This window comes from Salvelinus fontinalis, chromosome 3 (genome assembly GCF_029448725.1).
Source record: "Salvelinus fontinalis isolate EN_2023a chromosome 3, ASM2944872v1, whole genome shotgun sequence".
NCBI classification, from domain to species: Eukaryota; Metazoa; Chordata; class Actinopteri; order Salmoniformes; family Salmonidae; genus Salvelinus; species Salvelinus fontinalis.
Genome location: NC_074667.1, coordinates 34,544,576 through 34,568,911, shown reverse-complemented (window position 1 = coordinate 34,568,911; position 24,336 = coordinate 34,544,576). Strand labels below are relative to the sequence as shown.

Here is a 24,336-nt window from a genome sequence, read left to right as displayed (position 1 = left end):
AACAAACCCAATATCTGTGGGGCTTCTCATGGCAAAATTATTTAGCTGAGTCTATCTTTAACACTATTGTCAATGTAACATTATTTGCTTTAAGGAACTATTTGAATTTTTATTGTTTTGTTCGATTGTTAAACTAAATTCTAAGTCTGTTAACATTTCCAAATAAAATGTTACGAATTTCGACTAGTGTATTATTTTTTACCATCGTCACTGGCTGACTTTTATTTTGAAGAGAAATGGCCGAGGTCACGGCACGTCCTTATTTCTTGCTAGGTCTTGCTTATTCTTTCTCGCGTCTCAGTAGTGGTTTATGTGAGGTGTCTGCTGCCCTCGGAAGTGAAAAATAGTAAGACAAACAGCAAGCGTTAGCCAAGAACAAGATAATAAAAAATAGATCATATCTGCATAAGCAGAACGAAAACACTCTCCTAATACAGAATAAGAATAGTTCCATACAAAATGCAATAACTACATTTTCTTTCTACGACAAGCATTTCTGTTTGCCATATTTGGTCAATTTGAGGAGCAAAGCTACAGGGCTCGAGTTAACCACTTCGAAAGGAAGACTACATTTTATCATCTTCCCTTCCTTTACGGAAGAGAAAAGTGAGTTGCTCTTGCTGTCATCTTTCACAATGTTATTTCGGTCAGTGTAAGCATTAAAATAGCTCAAATAATATTATCAATAATCCGCCGTTAAGATTATTTAAATTGCATTAGCTACAGTAGCTAGTTAGCTAAACACGAGCAACTAATAATGTTAGCTAGCTGTTAGTCTTGAGACAGTTGGTCATTTTGCTCGCGACGTTGGCGACATAGCTAATTTGCTAGAACCGAAGATTGCCCCCATTATTCTCTGATATATTCCATCCCAGTCAGTTATTGTTTTAGAAATGAATTATATTTTTAGCTAGTGCAACTACTGACAACCAGATAGCTTTAGAGTTTGGTTTATCTTTTCAAAATGTCGGCGCTGTGAAGCAGCTCGTTGAGTCCTGCGGTCATGCAGCGTGCTATGGAGAATATTGATCAAGGCACACTACAGTAGAAAACAGAATTGATAATAACATGTCATTACTTTGACAATAACAATGATACATGCAGATACTCCATATCCCATTTAATGTCATTTCTTTGTGAGCCTTGCCTTTAGATTATACCCTTTGTTCTAGTTCAAATAAAGTGAAAGTGTTACGGCTAATGTTTAAACTTGCTTTCTTTTTACAGGCAATAACCAGATACAATATGAGGCCAGTCGTGCCCAAGGATTGTAATGATTGATCCTTGATCCAATGCCTTCAAAGTTTCTGCATTGGATAGGCTACCGTGGACAATGGCGCCTGCCATTCCAGTATTATTCAGCCGTCCTTATCTGACTCTTCAGCCCTGCTGAAGTGTAGTGTCAGAGAAGGTGCGGTCAGTGAGAATGGGTCAAGGTCCCTACCTGCCGTGAGATTGGATACTTTTTTTTTGGCACTTTAATCAAGAGACAGGGCTGAAGATGGAGAAAGGGGTGGCTGAGAGCGAGATGGAGGAAGAGACATGGACTGTAGAGGCAGCTGAGGAGAGCCCTGAAGAGCTGCCCTCAGGTGTTCCTACCCTCTTGTCTTCCACCTCCATGCCTGGCCAGTGGGAAGTCAGAGGAGATGAGGAAACTCATCAACCAGTTACCAAAGAGGACATGACAGACCATCTCAAAGCTACCCCTCAGGATATCCCGACTCCAATCAACCAGGACTCAGGAGAAGCAGAGTATTGTGGGATTGCAGAGGCCAAAGAGGATGAAGTCTCTCTGAAACAGGAAGGGTCGGAGCATGTGGTCAGAGAAGGAAATGAGGAGACTGAGGGTGGAGATGAAGACGAGAATGGAGGAGGAGGCCGAAACGAAGTCGGGAGGGAGCCTGGCATGAACGGGGAGTCGGGATGGAAGAGCTCAGGGGCTGGAGGGAGGAAAGGCCGGTTCCGGAACAGTGGAGGAGGAGTGGTGGCAGCCTCCGAGCAGAATACCCAGGCTACATCATCATCATCCTACCTCCCTAAAGGGTCCCTGTCATCGGGCGGTGGGAGGCACAAGCAGGCCCGGAGGCGCAACCACCACCACCACCAGGGCCGGGGCCGGCGGCAGACAGGCACCCAGCTTACCTTGGCCTTCAGGGAGCTGCTGTCAGAGTCGCTCAGCCCCTGGTGCATCTCCTGTATCCACATGGTGGTGGAGATCATTGTCTCTGTGACCCACCGCTGCGGGGTGGCCGTGGAAGGCGCAGGGATAGCCCTCTATGACCTCGGCTCACAGCTGCTCAACAAGGTCACAGACGTGCCAGGGATGAAGGCGGACGCCCGGCGCGTGCTGGAGAGGGTGAGTTGTGCTGGAACGGTCCTGGTGGATAAGAGCATCCGGTCGGTGGAGTGGGTCTGGCAGGCCTCCCTGACCTGCTTCGGACTCCTCTGTGCTGTGGTGCTGCTGGGTTCCCAGTGGGCCCAGTTCACGCTCGTCCGGCTGGGCGGGGAGAGGGGCCAGCGGTGGTGGACAGCCGTGCAGGACTCCAAGGTCTGGAGGAGGGTGGCCTTGCTGCTGCAGAGGATCAGCAGCTGGTTCAGGAGGAGGAGAGGCACCACCACCCAGGTGCCCCCTTTCACCCCAGATTCTCCCGGTGGAGCAGTTAGGTACCAGCCTGGGCAGGAGCTGGAGAGACTGCTGGCGCTGGCTCAGGTCCCTGAAGAGGAGTTGGACCCTTTTATAGTGTTGGGGGTGGAGGCTCACGCAACTGAAGCTGAGCTAAAAAGGGCCTACAGACAGTTGGCTGTCCAGGTGAGTGTAAATGAGATGGGCATGACATTTTATGAGTACAGGTGAATGATAAAAATTTGTGGAACTGATCAACTGGCTAGTGTGTAGCCATTATCGTCAAATAATTTCAGCTTTGCCTGTCAGAACACAAGCCAAAGCATTTTTGCCCTTAGCTCTGCATGGCTGTATGCATCTTTTTTGTCTTATATCCACAATATAAAATGTAATCAGAAAATGACTAAAAGTAGCCAACCTGTTGAGCCTTCCTTAGTTGCTCTAGCTCTTGCATGTTATCTGCACTGCACCTTACATCTGTCCATCTTTCTCCTTTCCTTCCTCTCTCAGATCCATCCAGACAAGAACAAGCACCCGCGCGCTGGGGAGGCCTTTAAGGTGCTCAGGGCTGCCTGGGACATCGTCAGTAACCCAGAGACACGAAGGGAATACGAGCTGTGAGTAGAAGACACACAAACTACTTGGCCAGTACTTAAACCAAATGCCAGAAACTATGATAAAATGACTGCACCTTCAAGAAAAAACATCTGTTAGATCTCAGGCCTCTCACAATAGGTAATGCGTCCTCATCTGAATTTCCTATCTGTGGTCCTTAGCATGGTATAGTCAATCTAAAGGCCTGTGAGATGTTTGGTTTAGTTCCTCAGTAACAGGATCCATAGAAAATACATGCTGTGAGTAGATTACTTAATTCAAATGCAAGACACCGTGATCGAATGACTGCACTGAAGGCTGATGGAATGTTTTGTGTAGTTGATATGGCGTTGAATTGTTTGCCTGGTCCTCTCAGGAAGCGCATGGCGCAGACGGAACTCTCCAAGTCGATGAATGAGTTCCTCACCAAACTGCAGGATGACCTGAAGGAAGCTATGAACACCATGATGTGTACGAAGTGTGAGGGTAAACACAGGTACGTCACTCAGACTGAATTAATATCTGTAATATCTAGAAAAAATATCATACATTTACAACCAACACCCTGCAGACTTTTGTGAAAGTGAGGGATTGGAATAGTAATATAATTTACCTACACTGCAGTCTTGTCATTTACAGTATATACCTAAATGAATATGGTGACTACTCCCAATCACTCAAATTGTATTTATACATTTAGCTTGCTATGAAATCTTTATTACAGAAAGAAAACACAAGCATAGGCCAGACACAAAGAGCATCCCATTCTGCATGGTTTAGTTTACGTTGCGGACTCCTCCCTCCCTGATTACTCCCTGTGTGTGCAGGAGGTTTGAGATGGACCGGGAGCCTGCTGTGGCGCGGTTCTGTGCAGAGTGTAACAGACGCCACAGCGCCGAGGAGGGAGACCTGTGGGCCGAGTCCAGCCTGCTAGGCCTACGCATCACCTACTTCGCCTGCATGGATGGCAAGGTCTACGACATCACAGGTACTGGATTGATTATGGCTGTGTTCACGAGCGTCAAAACTGTAATGCATTGTGGGTCAATTTTGACTGACTGCTCTACAAATAATAATGAGTAGTTATTTATAATGCAAGGTGATTTGTAGATCAGTAAGTCTGCAATCGCTAACTGCAATGCGGTCGATGTCGAACAAGCCAATTGCTTTGACAAGCCGTGTAATGACACCCACGTGGATAGTTAGGCTCTCATCGATGCTAATGCCATACCCTTTTATGTATTGACTTAAAGATGCACTATGCAGAAATCGCTCCGGCATTTCCTGGTTGCAAACATTTTAATAGTGTGGCTAATTTCAGTTTATGAGACAAAATAAGCAAGTATAGTGTAGAGAAAGAAACATTGTATCACCTAAACTGTGAAATATATTTTCAATAATAGTTGAAGAAGTTATGTGCCAGACCATGCCCGCGTGAATGTTTATTGTTCAGTAGTGGCCATGTTGTTTGAGTTGCTAGACTGGAGAAACATACTTTGTGAGAGCTTGGTGATTGGTCATTCGGTGCCAGAAGAGTAGCGTCTTAAGTGTTTTTCACAAAATTCAAAATGACGTAAAATCCATCATGGTGGACCTTATGGGTCCTTGAGGCAAATTTGTTCCTTGTGAGGGGAGGGACCTAAGTACCAAATGTCAGGAGTCTAGGACACACAGTAAAGGGGTGTGACATTTAAAAGTTAGCATTTTCAATTGCTTGTAATAGTGCCACCGTGTAGCCATTTGGAATGGCATCGCATGAATGGGTGTGGCGCTTGGCCCTTTACCATCTTGCAAAGTTGCACCCTCCTGGGCCTTACATCTCACAAGAATTTGCATTTTCACCAAATCGCCAGAAGGAGAAAAATAATAAACGGCAAAAAATACAATAGGGGTTTCACCCAGCTTCGCTGCTTGAACCTCTAACAAGCCAACTGACAGGCTCAAAAGCTCTACAGCTAAATTCAATTCTAAGCTACCAAATAATGTTAGGTTTCAAGTTTTTATTGTCACGTGCACAAGTACAGTGAAATGCTTTTTCTTGCAAGCGCGTTCCCGACAATGCATTAATAAAGACACCTAAAGTCAGACAGACTGTTTCTCCTCCTAGCCGCTTGCTTCAGTATTGTCACATTGATTAATTTGTCACCTTCTCCGCTCTCACCTTTCAGAGTGGGCCGGCTGCCAGAGGATAGGCATCTCTCCAGACACACACCGCGTGCCCTATCACATCTCCTTCGGCTCCAAGAACAACAGTAGCTCCACGCAGCGCCACAGGTTGGTCCCAGGGCACTGAGGGTTGCGTTCCAATAATCTCATCTTCCTCCTGAAGTCTGCACTCTTTAACTACTTCACACAAATGTAAAATCATTGGATTGGTGTAGGCATGGGCTAGAAAAGTGGTCCCCAGCCAAATACATTATCACAGCATATTGGCTATATTCCTGGCCTGCCAGTATTGTTCTTCTCAGACCATATTATATATCAAAACTCAAGCTTTGATAACAAAATAGATCAGTTGGTGTAGCACTTGTGATGCACAGCTGAGCATAAATGTAAATAATTTGCCAATAATTATCAATTTTATTTTACTGGACTGATGGTACCTGCATCTGATGTTTGTGCTTTCAAGACAACTGGGAACTCTGAAAAAAGAGGTCAAAGATGGCCGAGTTTCCGTTTCGTTCAAAACTATTTTTCCCAGTCGGATCTCGTTTTTCCAGAGTTCGCGGTTGTCTTGAACACACTGAAGGCAGAAGTCTGAGATTCCCAAGTTCCCAGTTGTTTTGAACATGGCATTAATCTAAGCGGAGGGAGGGAGAGTGCAGCAGAGGGACTGCCTCTCATGGTCCCTGCTCTCTCAATTCCTTTCCTCCGGTGAGACTGACCAGAGAGGGGACACAGTCTTCCTCCTGATGGTGAAACTCGACTCGCACCGCATCTGCCTCAGGCACAAATTCATGTTGTTCCTTTGACCAGAGAAAGTGAAATACTCTTCGATATTAAAATAGACACGATGAGCTGCTAATAATAATAAAACTGCAGGGCTTTCGATACACTTGGCTACTCATTCATTGCAGCTGCAGCGCCAGGGGAAGTAGAGAGAAGAGCGTTTTGTAATAGTGTTTAATAAAAAGTGTTGACAGTGCTGAATAAAATATAGACATGAACTCATAAGAAAAGCAGCTCTTTGCTGTATTCTTTGACAGCCTCTCTCTGGTCATGGTTTGTGGACACTGTAGGTATGCACAGTGATTTGAGCTGTCTGATTGTCCAGCACAGTAGGCGTACTCGATTTAGCCACAGATCTCTTGGTCTGCCGGGTAGACAGAGTTTGTCTTTTCGGACAAATTAAATGGTTAAAAATGAGAACACTTTGCTTACCCGGTGTGCAGAGCTTCTGAATAAAGTGCACCTATCGCCAACAGCGCAACACAATTTTTTTTAATAAAAAGGATTTCGCCTTTAATCGTTGGCTTTTCTACAGAAATGTTTGATGATCGACTAGGAATGCCTTGAAGATCAACTAGTCGATTGCAATTGACCGGTTGGTGACCACTGGGCTGAAGGGAGTTTCCATATACCAATCATTTTCTTTCAAATCCATTAAGGAAAGTGAACAAGTGCATGCTTCGGGAGAAATGAGAGATTATTGGGACTCAACCGAGGTGTTATGTGATCGACCGCTCTAAATGAGCACAAGCTGTGGTCAGTGCAGTTGCTTGTGCAACTATCTCATTGTCACTTGCTTCAGGGTTAAATATAGGCTAGATTAAAATAGAATGAATGTAATAGAATGAAAGGCCACCCAAGGCTCTGATGAAGCCTGTTTGTCCCATGAATAAAACTCAGATCTATGTAGACGGTGAGTGCTGCTATTACTTTATTTTCCTGGAGTCACCTGTTGAAGTGTCCTGAGGTAAAGAATGTTTTTAGAATTAATGTTACTCTGCTCCCATGCTTTCCAGGACACCTCCAGGCCCAGAGCACCCTCCTCCAGGCCCGACCAACCCCGCTGACCTGCAGGACTTCTTCAACCGCATCTTCCAAGGGGGACCTCCCCCCGACATGGCTGCCAACGGGGGTTTCTTCCCCTCAGGACCGCCCCCCCACCAACCCTCTGGTGCTGGACCGGGACCTAGTGGACCTTTCTCCCCTCCTCCACCACAGACTGGCTTCTTCATGCCTCCGGGAGGGCCCCGGCCGGAGCCCAGTGAGACGTGGGCCGATAGCGGAGGCAAGCCTCCTCCCCGGAGGAGGAGGAAGGTCCGCAAGCCCTTCCAGAGGTGAGAGCGGCCATTGTTGTGACGTGTCATCGTAGCAACACGGGGACACTCAACACACGGCCATGTCTGTCGACGAGCCTGGACCTCCCCCTACTGTACATAAGTTGAAGGATCAGTCAAACTCAGGAAGATTCACACGGGTCAGGGGCTGCCTCATGTATCAAAAGACTGACAATACAGAGGCCATGAGCCAGAGGTTTGAGCCTGGACCATGTAGAAGAAGACGGAACTAACTCAGAGTTTAAGTATATTTGGGGTTAGGAGGTGACAGTCTTTTTGCTTCTCCCCCTCACATTGTTTTTTTTTGTCGTTTTTTTTCTTGTGAAACAGCTGTAGCCATGCCACTGATATCACAAGCCTATTGCTAACAATGCAAACACATTTCCTTAGGTCTTACTTCCCTGCACAATCCTGCATCATTACATGCCATTGGACGCTTATGTTCTTGACACGTTTGTAATAATTTTTTTAACAAAAAGGGTCACCTATTCTTGCTTCAGGTCTTGGTGCAGACTGTGAAACTGTGTGTGTGAGGGGACAGGGCTGGAAGAAGCCAATCAGAATTTATGAATTGCTGGATCGGACGGCTCAAGCTACATCCTGGAAGAAGACGGTGTCCAGAGAGAGGGCTGGTCTGCCCGTTACGGCTTTGACACACCCATCCTTCCGCCCGTTGCCTTCTTTGATTAATTGTTATCTGGTTAGATTATCATTTGAGCAACTGATTTTCTGCAATTTTTATTACTTTTAATGAAGTTAGAGTGAACGTTTGCATAGTTGTGACATTTGTCACTATTGGAAAGTAAGTTGGTGAGTGAAAGTTGTCTCTCTGCCAAATGTAGATATCAACTCTGTCTAGAGTACAGTGAATACTTTAATCTGTCAACAAATTGAATCCCACGTAGAAGCACTATGATGAGGCGTCAGACTTAAGCAGGTTCACATTAAAATCAAGACTGTTATATTGTGAGAGTCAAGGACCTAGGCTATTTACTGCTTTCAGTCCCTAAGTATTGGTGTTATTGTCTGGACGGCATCCTATGGATCAAGAAAAAGGTAGTTTCAGCTCTTAATTGCATTTTAGCACCCTTTAAAGATTGGAGGTGACTAAGTTTCCATTGTGAACACAATGACTGTGCAGTGTAAAAGATTAGTTATCAGAGGCTACTCTTTGATATTTACTTTCCAACAGTTTAAAGGTTGATTGAAAGACAGGGGAGCTGAATGTCAACAGTAACAGTTCTATTACCACCACATTTTATTTCAAAGAAAAGCTACCACTGCCTTTGCTTTCACCCCACGCTCAGACAATATACTCCAGATTGAAGAGGGATAGAGCGCACAGAATTCAGATCTCTAACAATATGTCTACTCATTATGGCAAATCATTGTGTTTTTCCTGTGGAGATGGCGTATTGGAAATAAATGTGGTAAAAGTTTGTCTAATTCCTCTTAAATGTTGAGGTCTGGGGCAATATGAATCAAGCTTCTCAGAGTAGGCGTGCTGATCCCGGACCAGTCCTGTCCATGAAAAGGCTAAACTGTCCATGAAAAGGCTAAACTGATCCTAGATCAGTGCTGCTACTCTGAGATGCTTAATGAATATGGGCCCTGGTATCAGTTCCATTAGCCTCTTGTTGGTTGTACCTTTGATTTGTGTCATTCTGTGGATGTTGGGAGATTAAGTGGTACCTGGGGTCCCTTGTTGCACATGTTTATTTGCTCTCTTTAAAGTGAAAAAAGTTGAATGCAATTGTCCACTTAATTGGAGGTATTATAGGAGGTTTAATTTAATCTCAGTTTTAGGCTGAATTGCTTGCGCTGTCAATTATGTTTTAGATACCCTAGTTGACTTGAGAATGTATGGCTTAAGTAGCAGCCTAAAACGGCAAGTCAACTAACGGCTCCCAGCGTGGAAGAGCCAACATCCCAGATTAATTTTAGTTTTTCCCATGATATTTTTAAACAGTATATGCAAAAAAAAAGATTGCAAAAAATCTGACAATCGGGGTTAAATGTGCATTTTTTTAAATTTGTTCTGTGGTAGGAAAGTGTGAGTTTGCTGGCAAGAGTTTATTGCAATTGTGAAACATCACTGTTCAGTTGATTTTAGCTTTTTTCTGGATTTCATAGTAAAGTTGATTTCCTACAGACGGATGAATGGACTTTCATTGCTTGTTTTGTGAATTACGTGGATTGAATTATGTCTTAAAGTCACAAGACAGGAGAGTGCTGTGTCATTCCAATGGAGCAGAAACCAGAGGACCTGCTAATGGCCCTTCTGGAGCACACTCATTCATTTAGAATTTACACTAGATCCCACCTATCTTTATACACAAGTGGTGTGGTCCACAACACCACTTGCTGGTCCTTTAGGATGGCTCTGTTTTTCTGATGGACGACCATAGAGACAGCAACATTTAGGGCTGGATTCAATCCGTATCACCGAAGTTCAGCGCTATAGTGCACTTGAAATTGAAAGGTTATTACCGATTGAGCCGACATATGCAGCGTTTACCGTGAATGCAGTCTCCGCTAATGCGGGAACATTGCCTTTAAATGTAAATTGGTGTACAACGTGGCTCTTCAGCACTATGGAATGAATCCAGCTCTTCGTAATGACTACACATTTGGACAGCATCACACTAGCCTCCGGGGTGTGTCAATGAAGTGGCGATGGTGGAAAATATTCTCCACAGGTTGACTTCTATTGAACAAACCTGATCCCATAACAGAGCAAAACCCTTGTGAACCTCATGACCCGGTTTACCCGTTTTCTACATTTGCTCCAGAAAGCCACCGTGCATCGCTACGTGACCGTTCTTCCCCATTCCTTAAAAGGGGGTTAATCCTTCATTTACAGTAAACCAACAATTAAACGGCAACTCATGTCTTTTTCCTCTTCTGACCTGACTTACCCTAAGTCTTACAGCTAGCGCTATGGAAACAGTGTAGAACACACCTCTCTTCCATAAAAGGTCTTTTCTGGGCCGCTGCAGATTCCACAAAGCCAGCTTATTTGAGTCTTCTCCGCTATCGCCTCACACACCATTAGTGCTTCTGTCAAAAGGGAGACACTTGGGATATTTACTAAACGCCTCCCTGTCCCACTACTTCACAATTTCAACTAAGTCATCAAGAGATTCTCTGGTAGGACCATAAGAGATCCTTAACGAGTGTTATTTCCATTAGCCATATTTCGGTATGATAGACAAAAAGCATGTTTCATCTGTGCAGTGTGTGCTACTGTTTCATGAACCATGCCTGTTCCCATTCTTACCTGTATCTTTCAATTCTGATTATCTTGCTTTGGAATATAAGTGGAATACTTAAACAGCACTCAGGTCTTCCCTGAAGTTTGATTTGCCACCAACACACTTCTTGACAATGAGAGAACCAGTAACTAAAGAGACCTTCCATTTAGGTATAGCTTAATTGTTTACAAAACACCTTTAAACATACCAACTACTGTAGTTAGTTTAATATGTTTATATTCCTTCATTTACATTTGCAAATATATAGCTGTTAAAAATAACTTGGACAGCATAGTCGATAGAAAAATACCACTGACCCTCCAAAAATAGAATATTAAGCAGCACGACCCTATAAGCAATGATACTTGTGCCCACCATCATCAGCTACTCTTCCTTTAAAACTTGCCCTTCAGTTCCCCAATAACCCTATGGAGAATTTGACAGTTGAGATAGGCCACCAGTCCCCCCTGGTTGGCCCAGTGGTCTGCCCCAGTGCTCTCTGTGTGGGGTTGGTGGTAGGTCAGTTCCCCCTGGTCCTGGTGCCCCCCCTGACAGTGGCTGGAGCCAGAGGAGTGAAGGCACTCTTTAAGGTCCACCATCCCCCCACCCAGTGCACGGAGCAGGGCATGGGGGCCGCAGGAGTCCCACTTGAAGGTGCTGCCCTCTGAGAGGACGTAGACGTCAGCCAGGCCCAGGATCACACACAGGATCTTGTATCCAGCCCCTGACGCGTACATCAGCCTGTCAGGCCCGCACAGAGGGGCCAAAGCCTCTTTCACTGCCTGCTTCTCACTGGAGCTCATCACCACTGAGAGCCCTGGACCTCCTGCTGCTGTCGTCTCTGCAGGTCTCTCTTTAGGTCTGAGCACCGAGCAGGCTTTGACGCTCCCACACGACACACCCCAGAAATGCTTCCCCTTCCAGCTGCAACAAATATGTACATCACATCAAACATGTTATTGACAAAGGCAGCTTTGTTGGTGAGAACTGAGCATTATTGAGTATGTTATTTCTGTGTCAGAGTGGTTTAATTATAATTCAATTCAGTAAGTGGATTGAAAATCGTCATTGAAAATAAAAACGTTCCAATAATTTAATTGGTAACAATGAGTTATTTGAATCAACTGAACTGAAATAGCATTAACCATAACCCAGGGGCCTCATAACAATTTAGTAAATTTCACACTAAATATCTGCATGCAACATTTCTGAAAAGACTAAGTCAAAACATATTGCGATTTATAAACTTGCCGCATGCCATACTTGCACATATTTCCCATTATAAATCAGACTTGTCGTAAACTGTGCGCATCGTGAACAAGCATTATAATTCCGCCTGGGAAAAGCACATAATTTAGCTTTTATGGTGACAATAACCCCCTTATTTTCTGTTTTGATTTGGAGCTTTTGAAATTAGGCCACAGCAGTTTCTAAAAGATAGAGCCATGGCAAATTAGATCAACTGTTCTCAGAGGTGATGCTACATTTCTCCCCCAGTGCCTCCTCAGTGATTTTGATGTAGCAAAGGAAAGGAGTGACTATGTCTGAAATAAAAAAAAACGGACAAATTGTTGTGAGGTTTGCAGAACATTTTATTTAACAATGTTTTGCAATTACTTTTCCCCCTGACCTAAATATGATGCGCTTCCCACGAATTCTGAAACATTGTCGATGCCCACTTAAAACATTTGAAGTTACAAGGTGAACTGTCAATTCTACTGTTATGTTTTCATTTTAACCGCGCTCCAGATCGGATCATATGGAGCAAAAAAATTAAAATACCTTATTTACTACTGCGAATTACGTCACTGTTAAATGAGAGATGGGACGATTTGTATCCTAATTTGTTGAATAGGCTTCTTTGGGAATTTGAAACCATCACAGTCAGAAAAGGTCAGGAATTTATTCTGAAATGATCAGGAAATAGATTCCTATTACTATATATTTTTTAGATTGCAAAAATAAAATAAATAGATCTTCGCTCTTCTCATTAACGACAAATGATTGAATATTGTTATATTTTCCAGTTGTTGAGGTTTTATGAATAAGCTAGTCATCATATCCCCCATTTGCCTGCTTGCAATACAATACTTCAACCACCAAAAATTGTGTGCACTCATAGTCTAAAGTTTGCAGGAAATTAAGCACATTGTCACATCAAGTAACATTTTTATAAATACCTACTTTTGCGTTAAAACTGGCGAATGCACGTTTTGGGATATATTTTGTACATACGCAGCATTTATAAATGAGGCCCCTGGTGTCAGAACTGATTGCTGTTCTGGTTCTATAGCAGGGATCTCCAACCTTTTCTAGCATGAGAGCTACTTTTTAAAGAATTAACCTGTTGTGAGCTACATTTTTTTTTTTAATGCTTTCAAATAGGCACATTTTTCTCTTCTCTACCATGCAACTCATCCCTGGTTACTGTACCTAATAAAATAATGGTTGATAAACAGTATTCGGCATGACAGGCCCCATGAAATTAAATTCAGTTCTCTCCGTTTTATTTTTCCTGGTTTGGGATTTTAAAAACGTTTTTAGACTCTCAATATTACAATTATTCATAGAGCATCAACGAAAATGGATGTCCATATCAATGCTTAAATCACATCAGAACACCATTTCTGGAAGATTAAAAACGAACACATTTAGATTTTAGTGTAATTCCCCTTTAATTGCACATCTGGCAAAAGAGGAATGTGTCAATGTAGCAATGTTTCTGCTGCTAGGCCTACTGTCATGGCGGAGTTTCCAAAACAATGGCCACCCAATTGATACAAATAATTATCATTTATAGTTCTGTCAGGTAGGCCGGGCACATGCTCGCTGACATGGTCGCCAGTTGTACAGTGTTTCCTCCGACACATTGGTGCGGCTGGCTTCAGGGTTAAGCGAGCAGTATGTCAAGAAGCAGTGCGGCTTGGCAGGGTTGTGTTTCGGAGGACGCATGGCTCTCGACCTTAGCCTCTCCCGAGTCCGTACGGGAGTTGCAGCGATGGGACAAGACTAACTACCAATTGGATATCATGAAATTGGGGAGAAAAGGGGTATAAAAAATAACAATAGTTCTGTCGGTAAGCCTACTTTGCAGTTAACATTTAATTGAGATGATTTTTGGGGAAAGTCTTTCTGTCTACCCACAAAACAGTTATCATTAGCTTTACTAACTGGCTACATATGGAGTGATTGACAAATGCACATACCATACAGACAGACAGGGCCATATTGCTGGAAATTAATTTGCAGGTATTGTGTTACGTTTGGCTTTTTAAGCCAATAGTGGCTAACCACAGTTGGGATGTCAATGTGGCTTTGATTTGATAGTAGCAGGGAGCTTTATGTTTATGACATTGCGATGGAAGGATGCATGTACTTTTAGAATTGATTGGTGAGTTACTCATAGGTGGGCTGAGAGCTACTGGTAACTTGTGATCTACCTGTTGGAGACCCCTGTTCTAGAGTCTCACCCTGTTGGGTCTTTGTGGTTGAAGGGCTGGTTGATGACCCCCATGACGGGTTCCCCAGTAGCGCGGAGGTAAACCCCGATCAGGACCAGGGCACACTGCAGACCTGACGGACAGAGATGCCCCTCCACCGCCGCCTCCTCACGACCTTCAATGTATTGGCTGGTGGCATCTGAATGACAACCAAACCGATAGGAACAACGTACATACAATGCCATGCTTATAACAGTGTTAAAGGACAAGGAAAAATCTCTCCCATGGTGTTGGCGTAGTAATTACACCATACAATACAAGTGGATCTGCTCAGTGCTAAACATTATCCATAATTTCCATTCATGTATGTCTACGGAGATACAACAAATCTTGTTTTTAAATAGTGACTCTAGGCCAGGTGTTACCGATGGGGTCGATCCAGATGCCCAGGTCAGAGGGGCTGAGGGGTATGTGGAGGTCATCTGTCCCCGTGTCAGTGAGTGTGAGCTTAGCGTCCTGGTGGATGGCACGCGCCAGGAGAGTCGCCGCCGTCTGGTCCCCATCCAGCACTGTGGCCAGCAGGGCTGCGGTCTCCTTCTCCGTCCCACACACTGTGACTATCACACTCTCCCCTGGGACGCACGCATGAATGCACACAGAGTCAACAGGTCGTCAACAGGTCTAGTGTTATTAAAAAGTACATGTTGCATTGTATATGTTGCTCTTATACCTATGTTATAACACTGTTATTAGTCATGTACCTGCATTGTATTAACATACTGTTACATAGTAATAAGTGTTACTGAACTGTGGGTGTTATTACTAACCTAGTCCATTCTCAAACTTGTTAGACTCCTCTCCTTGTATATGGTCAATCATTTCAGGAAACTAAGGTAAAACGAGTAGAGGGTTAAGATTGCCAAAAACATTTGATTATACTAGAGAGGGATATGCCACAAATCCCCCAGAGGCATGCCTGGAAATATTTCAAACATGAAAAAATCCTCATCATGATAACATGAGTAGTGTTTTGGTTCCTGTACCTGAGCTCCAACATCATGGCGGATCATCTCTTGGATCACAACATCAGCCAGCGTCTTGAAGTCCTGCACAAACTTCTTGTTCTTATCCACTCCAGTCTTCTCCTGGACCAGCAGCTGGAAGAGAGGGGCTTCTTTCCTGCACACACGGGCCACGTTGGCCGCCTTCTCTGCCACACGCAGCAGCAGCTTCAGCAGATCAGCCATACTTGACACCTGACCTGAGAGATAGAGAGAGACAGAGAGAGATGGCCAACACCTTTAATACCTGTGTAGGCTAGCAGGGCCTTAAATAGTACCTTCGATATGGGGTCAGAGATAGTGATTTGTTTCCTCTTTGTGCTGCGAGTGGCTGATCTAAGGGGTTACAAAATGTCCTTGTGACCCTCCAGATAAAAGTGACAATGATTAGCCACAGCCGTGTAGGCCATAGCTTCTCTCAATGGGGAAAGGATCTTGAAGATGTCAAAGACAAACTCTGTAGAGGTTGTATGTAAAGAAGCAATTAACTGGATTACCTGGGGAGGTCTGCTCTGATATTGATAGTTCATGAATGTATGTGGCCTGCCTCTGAGTGCATGCCTAATTATAGCCTCTGTAATAATGAAACTAGGACATCTCTACGTAAGTGAGAGCAAAGAAAAAAAATGACCCCCATTCAATAGCCTGTTTTATAAAACCATGCACTCTCTATCCACATGCAAATAAGTCCAGTAGCCTAAAACTGATATTTCTGTTTGCTCCTTCTTGTCAAAGTGAAAAGTATGGCACTTATGGAATTTGGGCAAGTTGAGTCAGCTGTGTGGTTGCCCCATTGGACAGGTGTTTTACTCTGGTTATGGTACTGCAAACACATAATGTTTTAAGACAAAATATTAACATTAAAATATCATATTGTAATTCTGTAAGAGTTAAACTGATTACAGTCTTCTTCAAATATGACAAGAGTTCACTATCAAGAATAGGCAACTGACACAGGGGAAACAATATTTTCATGTCACTTCGATACAGAAGTTACTTTTTCGTAGCAAGTTAGGAGAATTGACGTAGCAGGTTAGGAGACTGTTGTTAAGGTTAGGAAAAGGGTTAGGGGAAATGCTTTCCTAACCTGCTGTGTAAATAAATCACTTTTTATCGAAGTGGCGTGAAAAGTGTGTGTCCCCTTGACACAGAGAACAGTGACACAGAACAGGAAAGCAAGCACGACCAGGCATATAAATGCTTAATCATTTAAATTTAAATATTGCGATCAATCCATCCAGAATATAGGGTACTTTACGTGCGCATATTTCACGCCTTTGTAGTTGATTACAGTAGAGAAAAAACATAACCCACTCGCCACTTGAGTAGGCTATTTGAGCAACATGGACCTAGAAATGAAGTTAACATGTTTATATAAACAAGCTATCAACAGTGAACGCTACCTTATATAAAAACATTGCAATTTATTTTACTCTTACCGGGAAATGTTCTGGCTGATTCGTATTAGGGTATTTTCTCGTCTAGCGCCCTTCAAAACTGACCTGTCACGATCGAATCTGCTTAATGTTTCCAGTGTCAATCCAGGCTAAGGATGTTTCTGAATGGGCGTAATGCCGTGTGCTAGTCTACAGTCGGCTACAATAGAACAAATAGGCTACGGGCGACAATTCAATCTCGGGATATCATTTCCCTACTCCAGGAACGTAGTTTCGTGTTCTTGTTTGATTACGTCGGTGCGGATGTTTTTGCGTATTTGAAGGGCGGACGGAGGTGATTTTCCACTGAGCTCGCGAAGGCTTTTCCATCGCAGCCGACGTGGGCGGAGGTTAGAATAATGTAGTACTGTAGCCTGCCCACTAGTGTGTAAAGTTGTATGATCTTGCTGCAATATGTCTACACGTGCTACGTTGGTTTAGCTACAATGTGACTACTTGAACTGCACCAGTTCTAGACCTAGACCCTACGTCCTATTAAGTATGCCTATGAATTATTTTCAATTAAAAACGATTCTACATCCCTCAATACATTTCTCTTTACATAGAAAGGTGAACGGAGAAGAAAGCTATGCAACACAGCATTTAAAGTGTTGAATAAAAGCCTATTCTTCTTCCCATCGGCACATCAATTATATATACTCAATCCAAGGCAGATGTGACCTAAACAAATCTAATCCTATGTGCATTTGTCATTTGATATGAACACAACAGTAAGAGAATCCCAGTAAGTGACGCAATTGAAGAGGAAATGGCCTTAGTGGCGCCCTATTGCCTCTATTACCACCAGAAGCATCCATTATCATACTGCATACATCAATCATTACTGTAGCAGGCCTGCATGGAGAATAGCAAGCTATTCCCTTTACAGTGCAATACTTATGACCAGGGCCTATATGACCAAAGGCCATAAAAGTAGTGCACTATAAAGAGAATGGGGTGTCGTTTGGGATATAACCACTGCCTGGCTGACTGATAGGAGCTTTCATGGGATTGATCAATACAGTTTAGCTGTTCAGAGCACTGAGAGACAGGGCTGAAAAACACAGCCACTGCACAATGACTTATTCCCTACAGTGCCTTCATAAAAAATATTCACACCCCATGACTTCTTCTACATTTTGTTTTGTTACAAAGTTCGATTAAAATTGATTTCATTGTAAAAAATAATTGTCAACGATCTACACCAAATACTGTGTAATGTTAAATTGGAAGAAAAATTATAACAGTTGTAAAACATTTTTGAAAAATTAACATACCTTTGGCAGCGATTACAGCTGTGAGTATTTTTAGGTAAGTCTCTAAGAGCTTTCCACACCTGGATTGTGCAACATTTGTGTCACGCCCTGACCATAGTTTGCGTTGTATGTTTCTATGTTTTGTTTGGTCAGGGTGTGATATGAGTGGGCATTCTGTGTTGTATGTCTAGTTTGTCTGTTTCTGTGTTTGGCCTGATATGGTTTTCAATCAGAGGCAGGTGTTAGTCGTTGTGTCTGATTGGGAGCCGTATTTAGGTAGCCTGTTTTGTCTTTGTGGGTTGTGGGTGATTGTTCCTGTTACTGTGTTCACGTTACGGGACTGTTTCGTCTTCGTTAATTTTGTCGGTTTATTGTTTTGTTCGTTGTTTAAGTATTCTATTCAAATGGATAATCATCACGCTGCATTTTGGTCCTCCTCTCTTTCGCCCGACGAAGAACGTTACAGAATCACCCACCACCAAAGGACCAAGCAGCGTGGTAACGGGCAGCAGCAGCGGCCGAAATATCGAGAGGAATGGACATGGGAGGACATTCTAGACGGCAAGGGATGTTACACATGGGAGGAGATTCTGGCTGGAAGGGATCGCCTTCCATGGGATCAGGTGGAGGCAGCCAGGAGAACGGAGGCAGTAGGAAAAGGGAACCGGCGTTACGAAGGAACACGGCTGGCTAGGAAGCCCGAGAGGCAGCCCCAAAAATGTATTGGGGGGTCACACGGGAGTGGAGCTAAGTCAGGTAGGAGACCTGAGCCAACTCCCCGTGCTTACCGTGGAGAGAGACGTCCAGGCAGGCACCGTGTTATGTGGAGATACGCACAGTGTCTCCAGTACGTGTGCATAGCCCGGTGCGGTACATAGCAGCGCCTCGTTTCAGCCGGGCTAGAGTGGGCATCGAGCCAGGTGCCATGAAGCCGGCTCTACGCATCTGGTCTCCAGTGCGTCTCCTCGGGCCGGGGTACATGGCACCAGCCCTACGCATGGTGTCCCCGGTTCGCCAGCACAGCCCAGTGCGGCCTATTCCACCTCGCCGCACTGGCATGGCTACAGGGAGCATTCAGCCAGGTAGGGTTGGGCAGGCTCGGTGCTCGAGACCTGCAGTGCGCCTCCACGGTACGGGCTATCCGGTGTCTCCTCCACATACCAGGCCTCCAGTTCCAGCAGCACGCACGAGACCTACAGTGCGCCTCCAGAGGTGTATGTTCCCAGCCCGGTACCACCAGTTCCGGCACCACGCACCAGGCCTACAGTGCGCCTCCAGGGTCCAGTATGCCCTGTTCCGCCTCCCCGCACTTGCCCTGAGGTGCGTGTCCCCAGCCCTGTACCACCAGTTCCGGCACCACGCACCAGGCCTACAGTGTGCCTCGGCAGGCCTGAGCTGCCCTCCTGTCCAGCGCTGCGTGAGCCGCCCTCCTGTCCAGCGCCGCCTGAGCCGCCCTCCTGTTCAGCGCCGCCTGAGCCGCCCTCCTGTCCAGCGCCGCCTGAGCCGCCCTCCTGTCCAGAGCCGCCTGAGCCACCCTCCTGTCCTGAGCCGCCTGAGCCGCCCGTCTGTCCTGAGCCGCCTGAGCCGCCCGTCTGTCCTGAGCCGCCCGTCTGTCCTGAGCCGCCCGTCTGTCCAGAGGCGCCTGAGCCGCCCGTCTGTCCGAAGCCGCCCGTCTGTCCGGAGTCGCCCCTCAGTCCGTAGGCGCCCCTCAGTCCGGAGGCGCCCCTCAGTCCAGTGGGGCTCTTTATTAGGGTTCACAGTCCAAGGTCGGCGGCCAAGGTCGCCGCTCGAAAGAGGCCACTGAAGCGGGTAATGACTATGGTGGAGTGGGGTCCACGTCCTGTGCCAGAGCCGCCACCGCGGACAGATGCCCACCCAGACCCTCCCCTATAACCTATAGGTTTAGGTTTTGCGGCCGGATTCCGCACCTTGGGGGGGGGGGGGGGGTACTGTCACGCCCAGACCATTGTTTGCGTTGTATGTTTCTATGTTTTGTTTGGTCAGGGTGTGATATGAGTGGGCATTCTGTGTTGTATGTCTAGTTTGTCTGTTTCTATGTGTTTGGCCTGATATGGTTCTCAAGCAGAGGCAGGTGTTAGTCGTTGTGTCTGATTGGGAGCCATATTTAGGTAGCCTGTTTTGTCTTTGTCGGTTGTGGGTGATTGTTCCTGTTACTGTGTTCTTGTGTTTGTGTTCATGTTACGGGACTGTTTCGTCTTCGTTCATTTTGTCGGTTTATTGTTTTGTTCGTTGTTTAAGTATTCTATTAAAATGGATAATCATCACGCTGCATTTTGGTCCTCTCTTTCGCCCGACGAAGAACGTTACAATTTGCTCATTATTCTTTTAAAATTCTTCAAGCTCTGTCAATTTGGTTGTTGATCATTGCTAGACAACAATTTTCAGGTCTTGCCATAGATTTTCAAGTAGATTTAAGTCAAAACTGAAACTCTGCCACTCATGAACATTCACTGTCTTCTTGGTAAGCAACTCCAGTGTAGATCTGGCCTTGTGTTTTAGGTTATTGTCCTGCTGAAAGGTGAATGAATCTCCCAGTGTCTGGTGAAAAGCAGTCTGAATCAGGTTTTCCTCTAGGATTATGCCTGTGCTTAGCTCTACCCCATTTCTTTTTTATCCTGAAAAAGTCCCCTGGCCTTAACGATTACAAGCATACCCATAACATGATGCAGCCACCACTATGCTTGAAAATATGGAGCGTTGTACTCAGTAATATGTTTTGAATTTGCCATAACACTTTGTACATAACACATAACACATTGTACATAACACTTTGTACATAACATAACACTTTGTATTCAGGACAAAAAGGTAATTGCTTTGCCACATTTTTTGCAGTATTGCAAAACTGGATGCAGGTTTTCAAATATGTATTATTCTGCACAGGCTTCCTCCTTTTCAATCTGTCAATTAGGTTAATATTGTGGGGTAACTACAATGTTGTTGATCCATCTTCAGTTTTCTCCTATCACAGCCATTAAACTCTGTAACTTCTTTAAAGATTCCATTGGCCTCCTGGTGAAATCCCTGAGCGGTTTCCTTGCTCTCTGGCAACTGAGTTAGGAAGGATGCCTGTATCTTTGTAGTGACTGGGTGTATTGATACACCATCCAAAGTGTAATTAATGATTTCACCATGCTCAAAAGGATATTCAATGTCTTATTTTTTTTTAAATCTACCAATAGGTCCCCTTCTTTGCGAGGCATTGGACGACTTCCCTCGTCTTTGTGGTTGAATCTGTATTTGAAATTCACTGCTCGACTGAGGGACCTTACATGTAATTGTATGTGTGGGTTACAGAGATGAACTAGTCATTCAAAAATAAAGTTAAACATTATTATTGCACACAGAAAGTCCATACAACTTATTATATGACTTGTTAAGCAAATGTATACTCCTGAACTTATTTAGGCTTGCCATAACAAAGGGGTTGAATACTTATTGACTCAAGACATTTCAGCTTTGCATTTGTAATTCATTTTAAAAAATGTCTAAAAACATAATTCCACTTTGACATTATGGAGTATTGTGTGTAGGCCTGTAACACAAAATCTCAATGTAATCCATTTTAAATTCAGGCTATAACACAAAAAAAGTGGAAAAAGGCAAGGGCTGTGAATACTTTCTGAAGGAACTGTATATAGTGCACCACTTTTGACCAGAGCCCTATGGACCTAGGTCAAAAAAGTGCACTATAAAGGGAATATGATATCATTTGGGACGCAATCAAGGAGTGTCTCAGGTTTAGAGCATCAGTTTGTCATTAGCCTACCAAGCATCACAATACAGCGAAAGACGGTTGGGTTCTGTCTTCAAATGCAGGTAATATAATAAAGCAAATAATTGACCGGTAATTGTTGCATTTGTGTGGAAATGTTTGTGTAGTTAGTTGAGGAAAATCATTTTGGTGTTGTATTGTCCCACGCCTCAAGTGTCTTTCTGTAGTTATAAATGTAATTTTGTATTTTACATCTTGTCAATCTATGGTCAGTTGATCTGAATTAGCTTTTTTTCCATTTATAAGACGATAAGGCAAACACAATGTAGACCTATTAGAGCATTGAGTTTAGCTAAGGAGCGATGAGCAATATGAAAGAACGTACAATGAAATCATAGGCTATAATACAATACAGTTCTAAATATGCCTCATAAGACCGGCGATGTTACTAATCTTATAGGGAGTATCTAAGAAACTAGTAAAAAAAAGTGGTAATTCAAATACTTTCTATTTAATTCCAATTTACTTAAATAATATTGAAATATATATATATATTTGTGTATATGGGTAGCCTACAGTAATTGTATCAACCAAAACTCTGAATATACAAAGTAATTTAAATGCCCAATGCAGCAATTTTTATCTAAATATCAAATCATTTCTGGGTAACAACTAAGTTCCTTACTGTGATTGTTTTCAATTAAATGGTCAAAAAGAATCAAAAATAGCAAAGAGTAAATCTCAAGCAAGAATTTAGCTAGGACTGTCTGGGAGTGGTCTGATTTGGGAGTGAAAAACTGAAAACTAGCTATTATTGGCAGAGAGGTTTGGAACGCTCTTTCTTATTGGTCTATTAACTAATGTCACCAGGCAGGCCAAAACTCCATCCCACCAAAACAGGTAGAAATTTCAGGCAGTCTTTTCAAACAGCTCTTACACTAAAAGTGCATTGTCATCATTTTCACAATTTCACTTTTTTATTTCAACCTCTTTGTGTTCACTTCAATCACTGTAGATTAAGGGGTTGAGACAGGTTAAAGAAGGATTTTTAAGCCTTGAGACAATTGATACATGGATTGTGCATATGTGCCATTTGAGGGTGAATGGGCAAGGCAAAAGATTTAAGTGCCTTTGAACGGGGTATGGTAGTAGGTGCCAAGCACACCGGTTTGAGTGTGTCAAGAACTGCAACGCGGTTGGGTTTTTCACGCTCAACAGTTTCCCGTATCAAGAATGGTCAACCACCCAAAGGATATGTAGGCAACTTGACACAACTGCGGGAAGCATTGGAGTCAACATGGGGAATGCTTTCGACACTTTGTAGAGTCCATGCCCTGACAAATTGAGACTGTTCTGAGAGCACAAGGGGGTGCAACTCCATATTAGGAAGGTGTTCCTAATGTTTTGTACTGTATAAAACACAGAAAAATCACATTTTTGACTGCACTGGGCCTTATAAACATAGATTTGAAAGGTGATTTATGCTTGCTGTGTCTGTTCTGTGCCTGGAATGTTCTATATGTAATTATATGGTTCTGTGTTCCTGACAGAGAACTGAGCAGAGCATGTCAGAGCTAGAGAGTGCCATGATCGCCATCATCCATGTGTTCCATAAATACTCGGGCCACAAGTGCAAGCTGAAGAAGGCAGAGCTCAAAGATCTTATCAATAACGAGATGAGTCACTTCATAATTGTGAGGCACTCTCTGGTTGTATCCCAAATGGAACCCTACCCTCTTAGGAAAAAAGGTGCTATCTAGAACCTAAAATAATTATTTGACTGTCACCATCTAGGTCTAGGATAGCCATTTGAAGAACCCTTTTTGGTTCCAGGGTATAAATGACCCTTTTGGGTTCCATGTAGAACCCTTTCCACTGAGGGTTCTACATGGAACCCAAAAGGGTTCTTTCTAACTGGAACCAAAAAGGGTTCTCATATAGGGACAGCCGAATAACCTTTTTTCTAAGAGTGTATTCCCTATATAGTGCACTGCTTTTGACCAGAGTCGTACAGGCCCTGGACAAGTGTAGTGCACTATAATAGGGAATAGGATGCCATTTGGGACAGCTCCTATGTCTGTCCTCTGAGTATATTACTACATATGACAACACCCTCTATCATTTAAATTCAGCTGGAGTGTGTCATCATGGCGTTATACCACTGGCCTACATCCAATTAGAAAAAGAGGAATAGTTTTTTAGCCTTCTGTAGGAATTAAAAAATGATACAATAATGAATTATATTAAACTGCTGATTGAAATGATTTAGATGAGTATTCTATGATTATTAGATTATTACACCTTACTTAAAGCCTGCAGGTGAATGCTTTATTACTTGTTATAAGCATGTATGGGCCTATAGGACATTGTTAACTCAATAACCAGACACAAGTTCTAATCAGACACAGATTACTCTTCACAGTTGACTGTTCTTGTCTCTTAAGAATATCCAAGAGAAAGAGACTCTGGATGAGCTGTTTGCAGACCTGGACCAGAACGGAGACCTGGAGATCGACTTCCAAGAGTTTATCGCTCTGATCGCCATGATGACGTCAACGTGCCATGATCTCTTCAGCACGGATCACCGCCGTTAGTGACACAATGTAAAGGGGAAGACTTGAGCGAGTGTCTGTGTGTGACCAGCAAAACACAC

General features: G+C 43.8%; 3 protein-coding genes across 4 annotated transcripts; 2 read left to right on the top strand and 1 right to left on the bottom strand.

Moving 5' to 3' along the window:
* Positions 1 to 294: 294 nt before the first annotated feature.
* Positions 295 to 9,651, top strand: LOC129845389 (dnaJ homolog subfamily C member 14-like). 2 transcript variants are annotated; one of them, XM_055913304.1, is made up of 7 exons: positions 295 to 606; positions 1,228 to 2,809; positions 3,134 to 3,240; positions 3,594 to 3,713; positions 4,045 to 4,205; positions 5,386 to 5,491; positions 7,183 to 9,651. In XM_055913304.1, exons 2-7 carry the CDS (start codon positions 1,502 to 1,504, stop codon positions 7,502 to 7,504), a joined length of 2,124 nt encoding a protein of 707 aa, XP_055769279.1. In that variant the 5' UTR covers positions 295 to 606; positions 1,228 to 1,501; the 3' UTR covers positions 7,505 to 9,651. The 2 variants fall into 2 exon arrangements, with proteins under 2 accessions (XP_055769279.1, XP_055769286.1); XM_055913311.1 differs by having other exon boundaries at positions 295 to 646.
* Positions 9,652 to 10,966: 1,315 nt separating this feature from the next.
* Positions 10,967 to 17,042, bottom strand: LOC129845414 (inositol polyphosphate 1-phosphatase-like). Its single transcript, XM_055913336.1, has 6 exons — positions 16,695 to 17,042; positions 15,238 to 15,455; positions 15,022 to 15,082; positions 14,620 to 14,826; positions 14,225 to 14,393; positions 10,967 to 11,678 (listed from the first exon to the last, which is right to left on the bottom strand). The coding sequence occupies exons 2-6, from the start codon at positions 15,439 to 15,441 to the stop codon at positions 11,150 to 11,152; spliced, it is 1,170 nt and encodes a 389-aa protein (XP_055769311.1). The 5' UTR covers positions 15,442 to 15,455; positions 16,695 to 17,042; the 3' UTR covers positions 10,967 to 11,149.
* Positions 15,838 to 24,322, top strand: LOC129851536 (protein S100-B-like). Its single transcript, XM_055918159.1, has 3 exons — positions 15,838 to 15,858; positions 23,234 to 23,377; positions 24,128 to 24,322. The coding sequence occupies exons 1-3, from the start codon at positions 15,838 to 15,840 to the stop codon at positions 24,275 to 24,277; spliced, it is 315 nt and encodes a 104-aa protein (XP_055774134.1). The 3' UTR covers positions 24,278 to 24,322.
* The last annotated feature ends 14 nt before the right edge of the window (positions 24,323 to 24,336 follow it).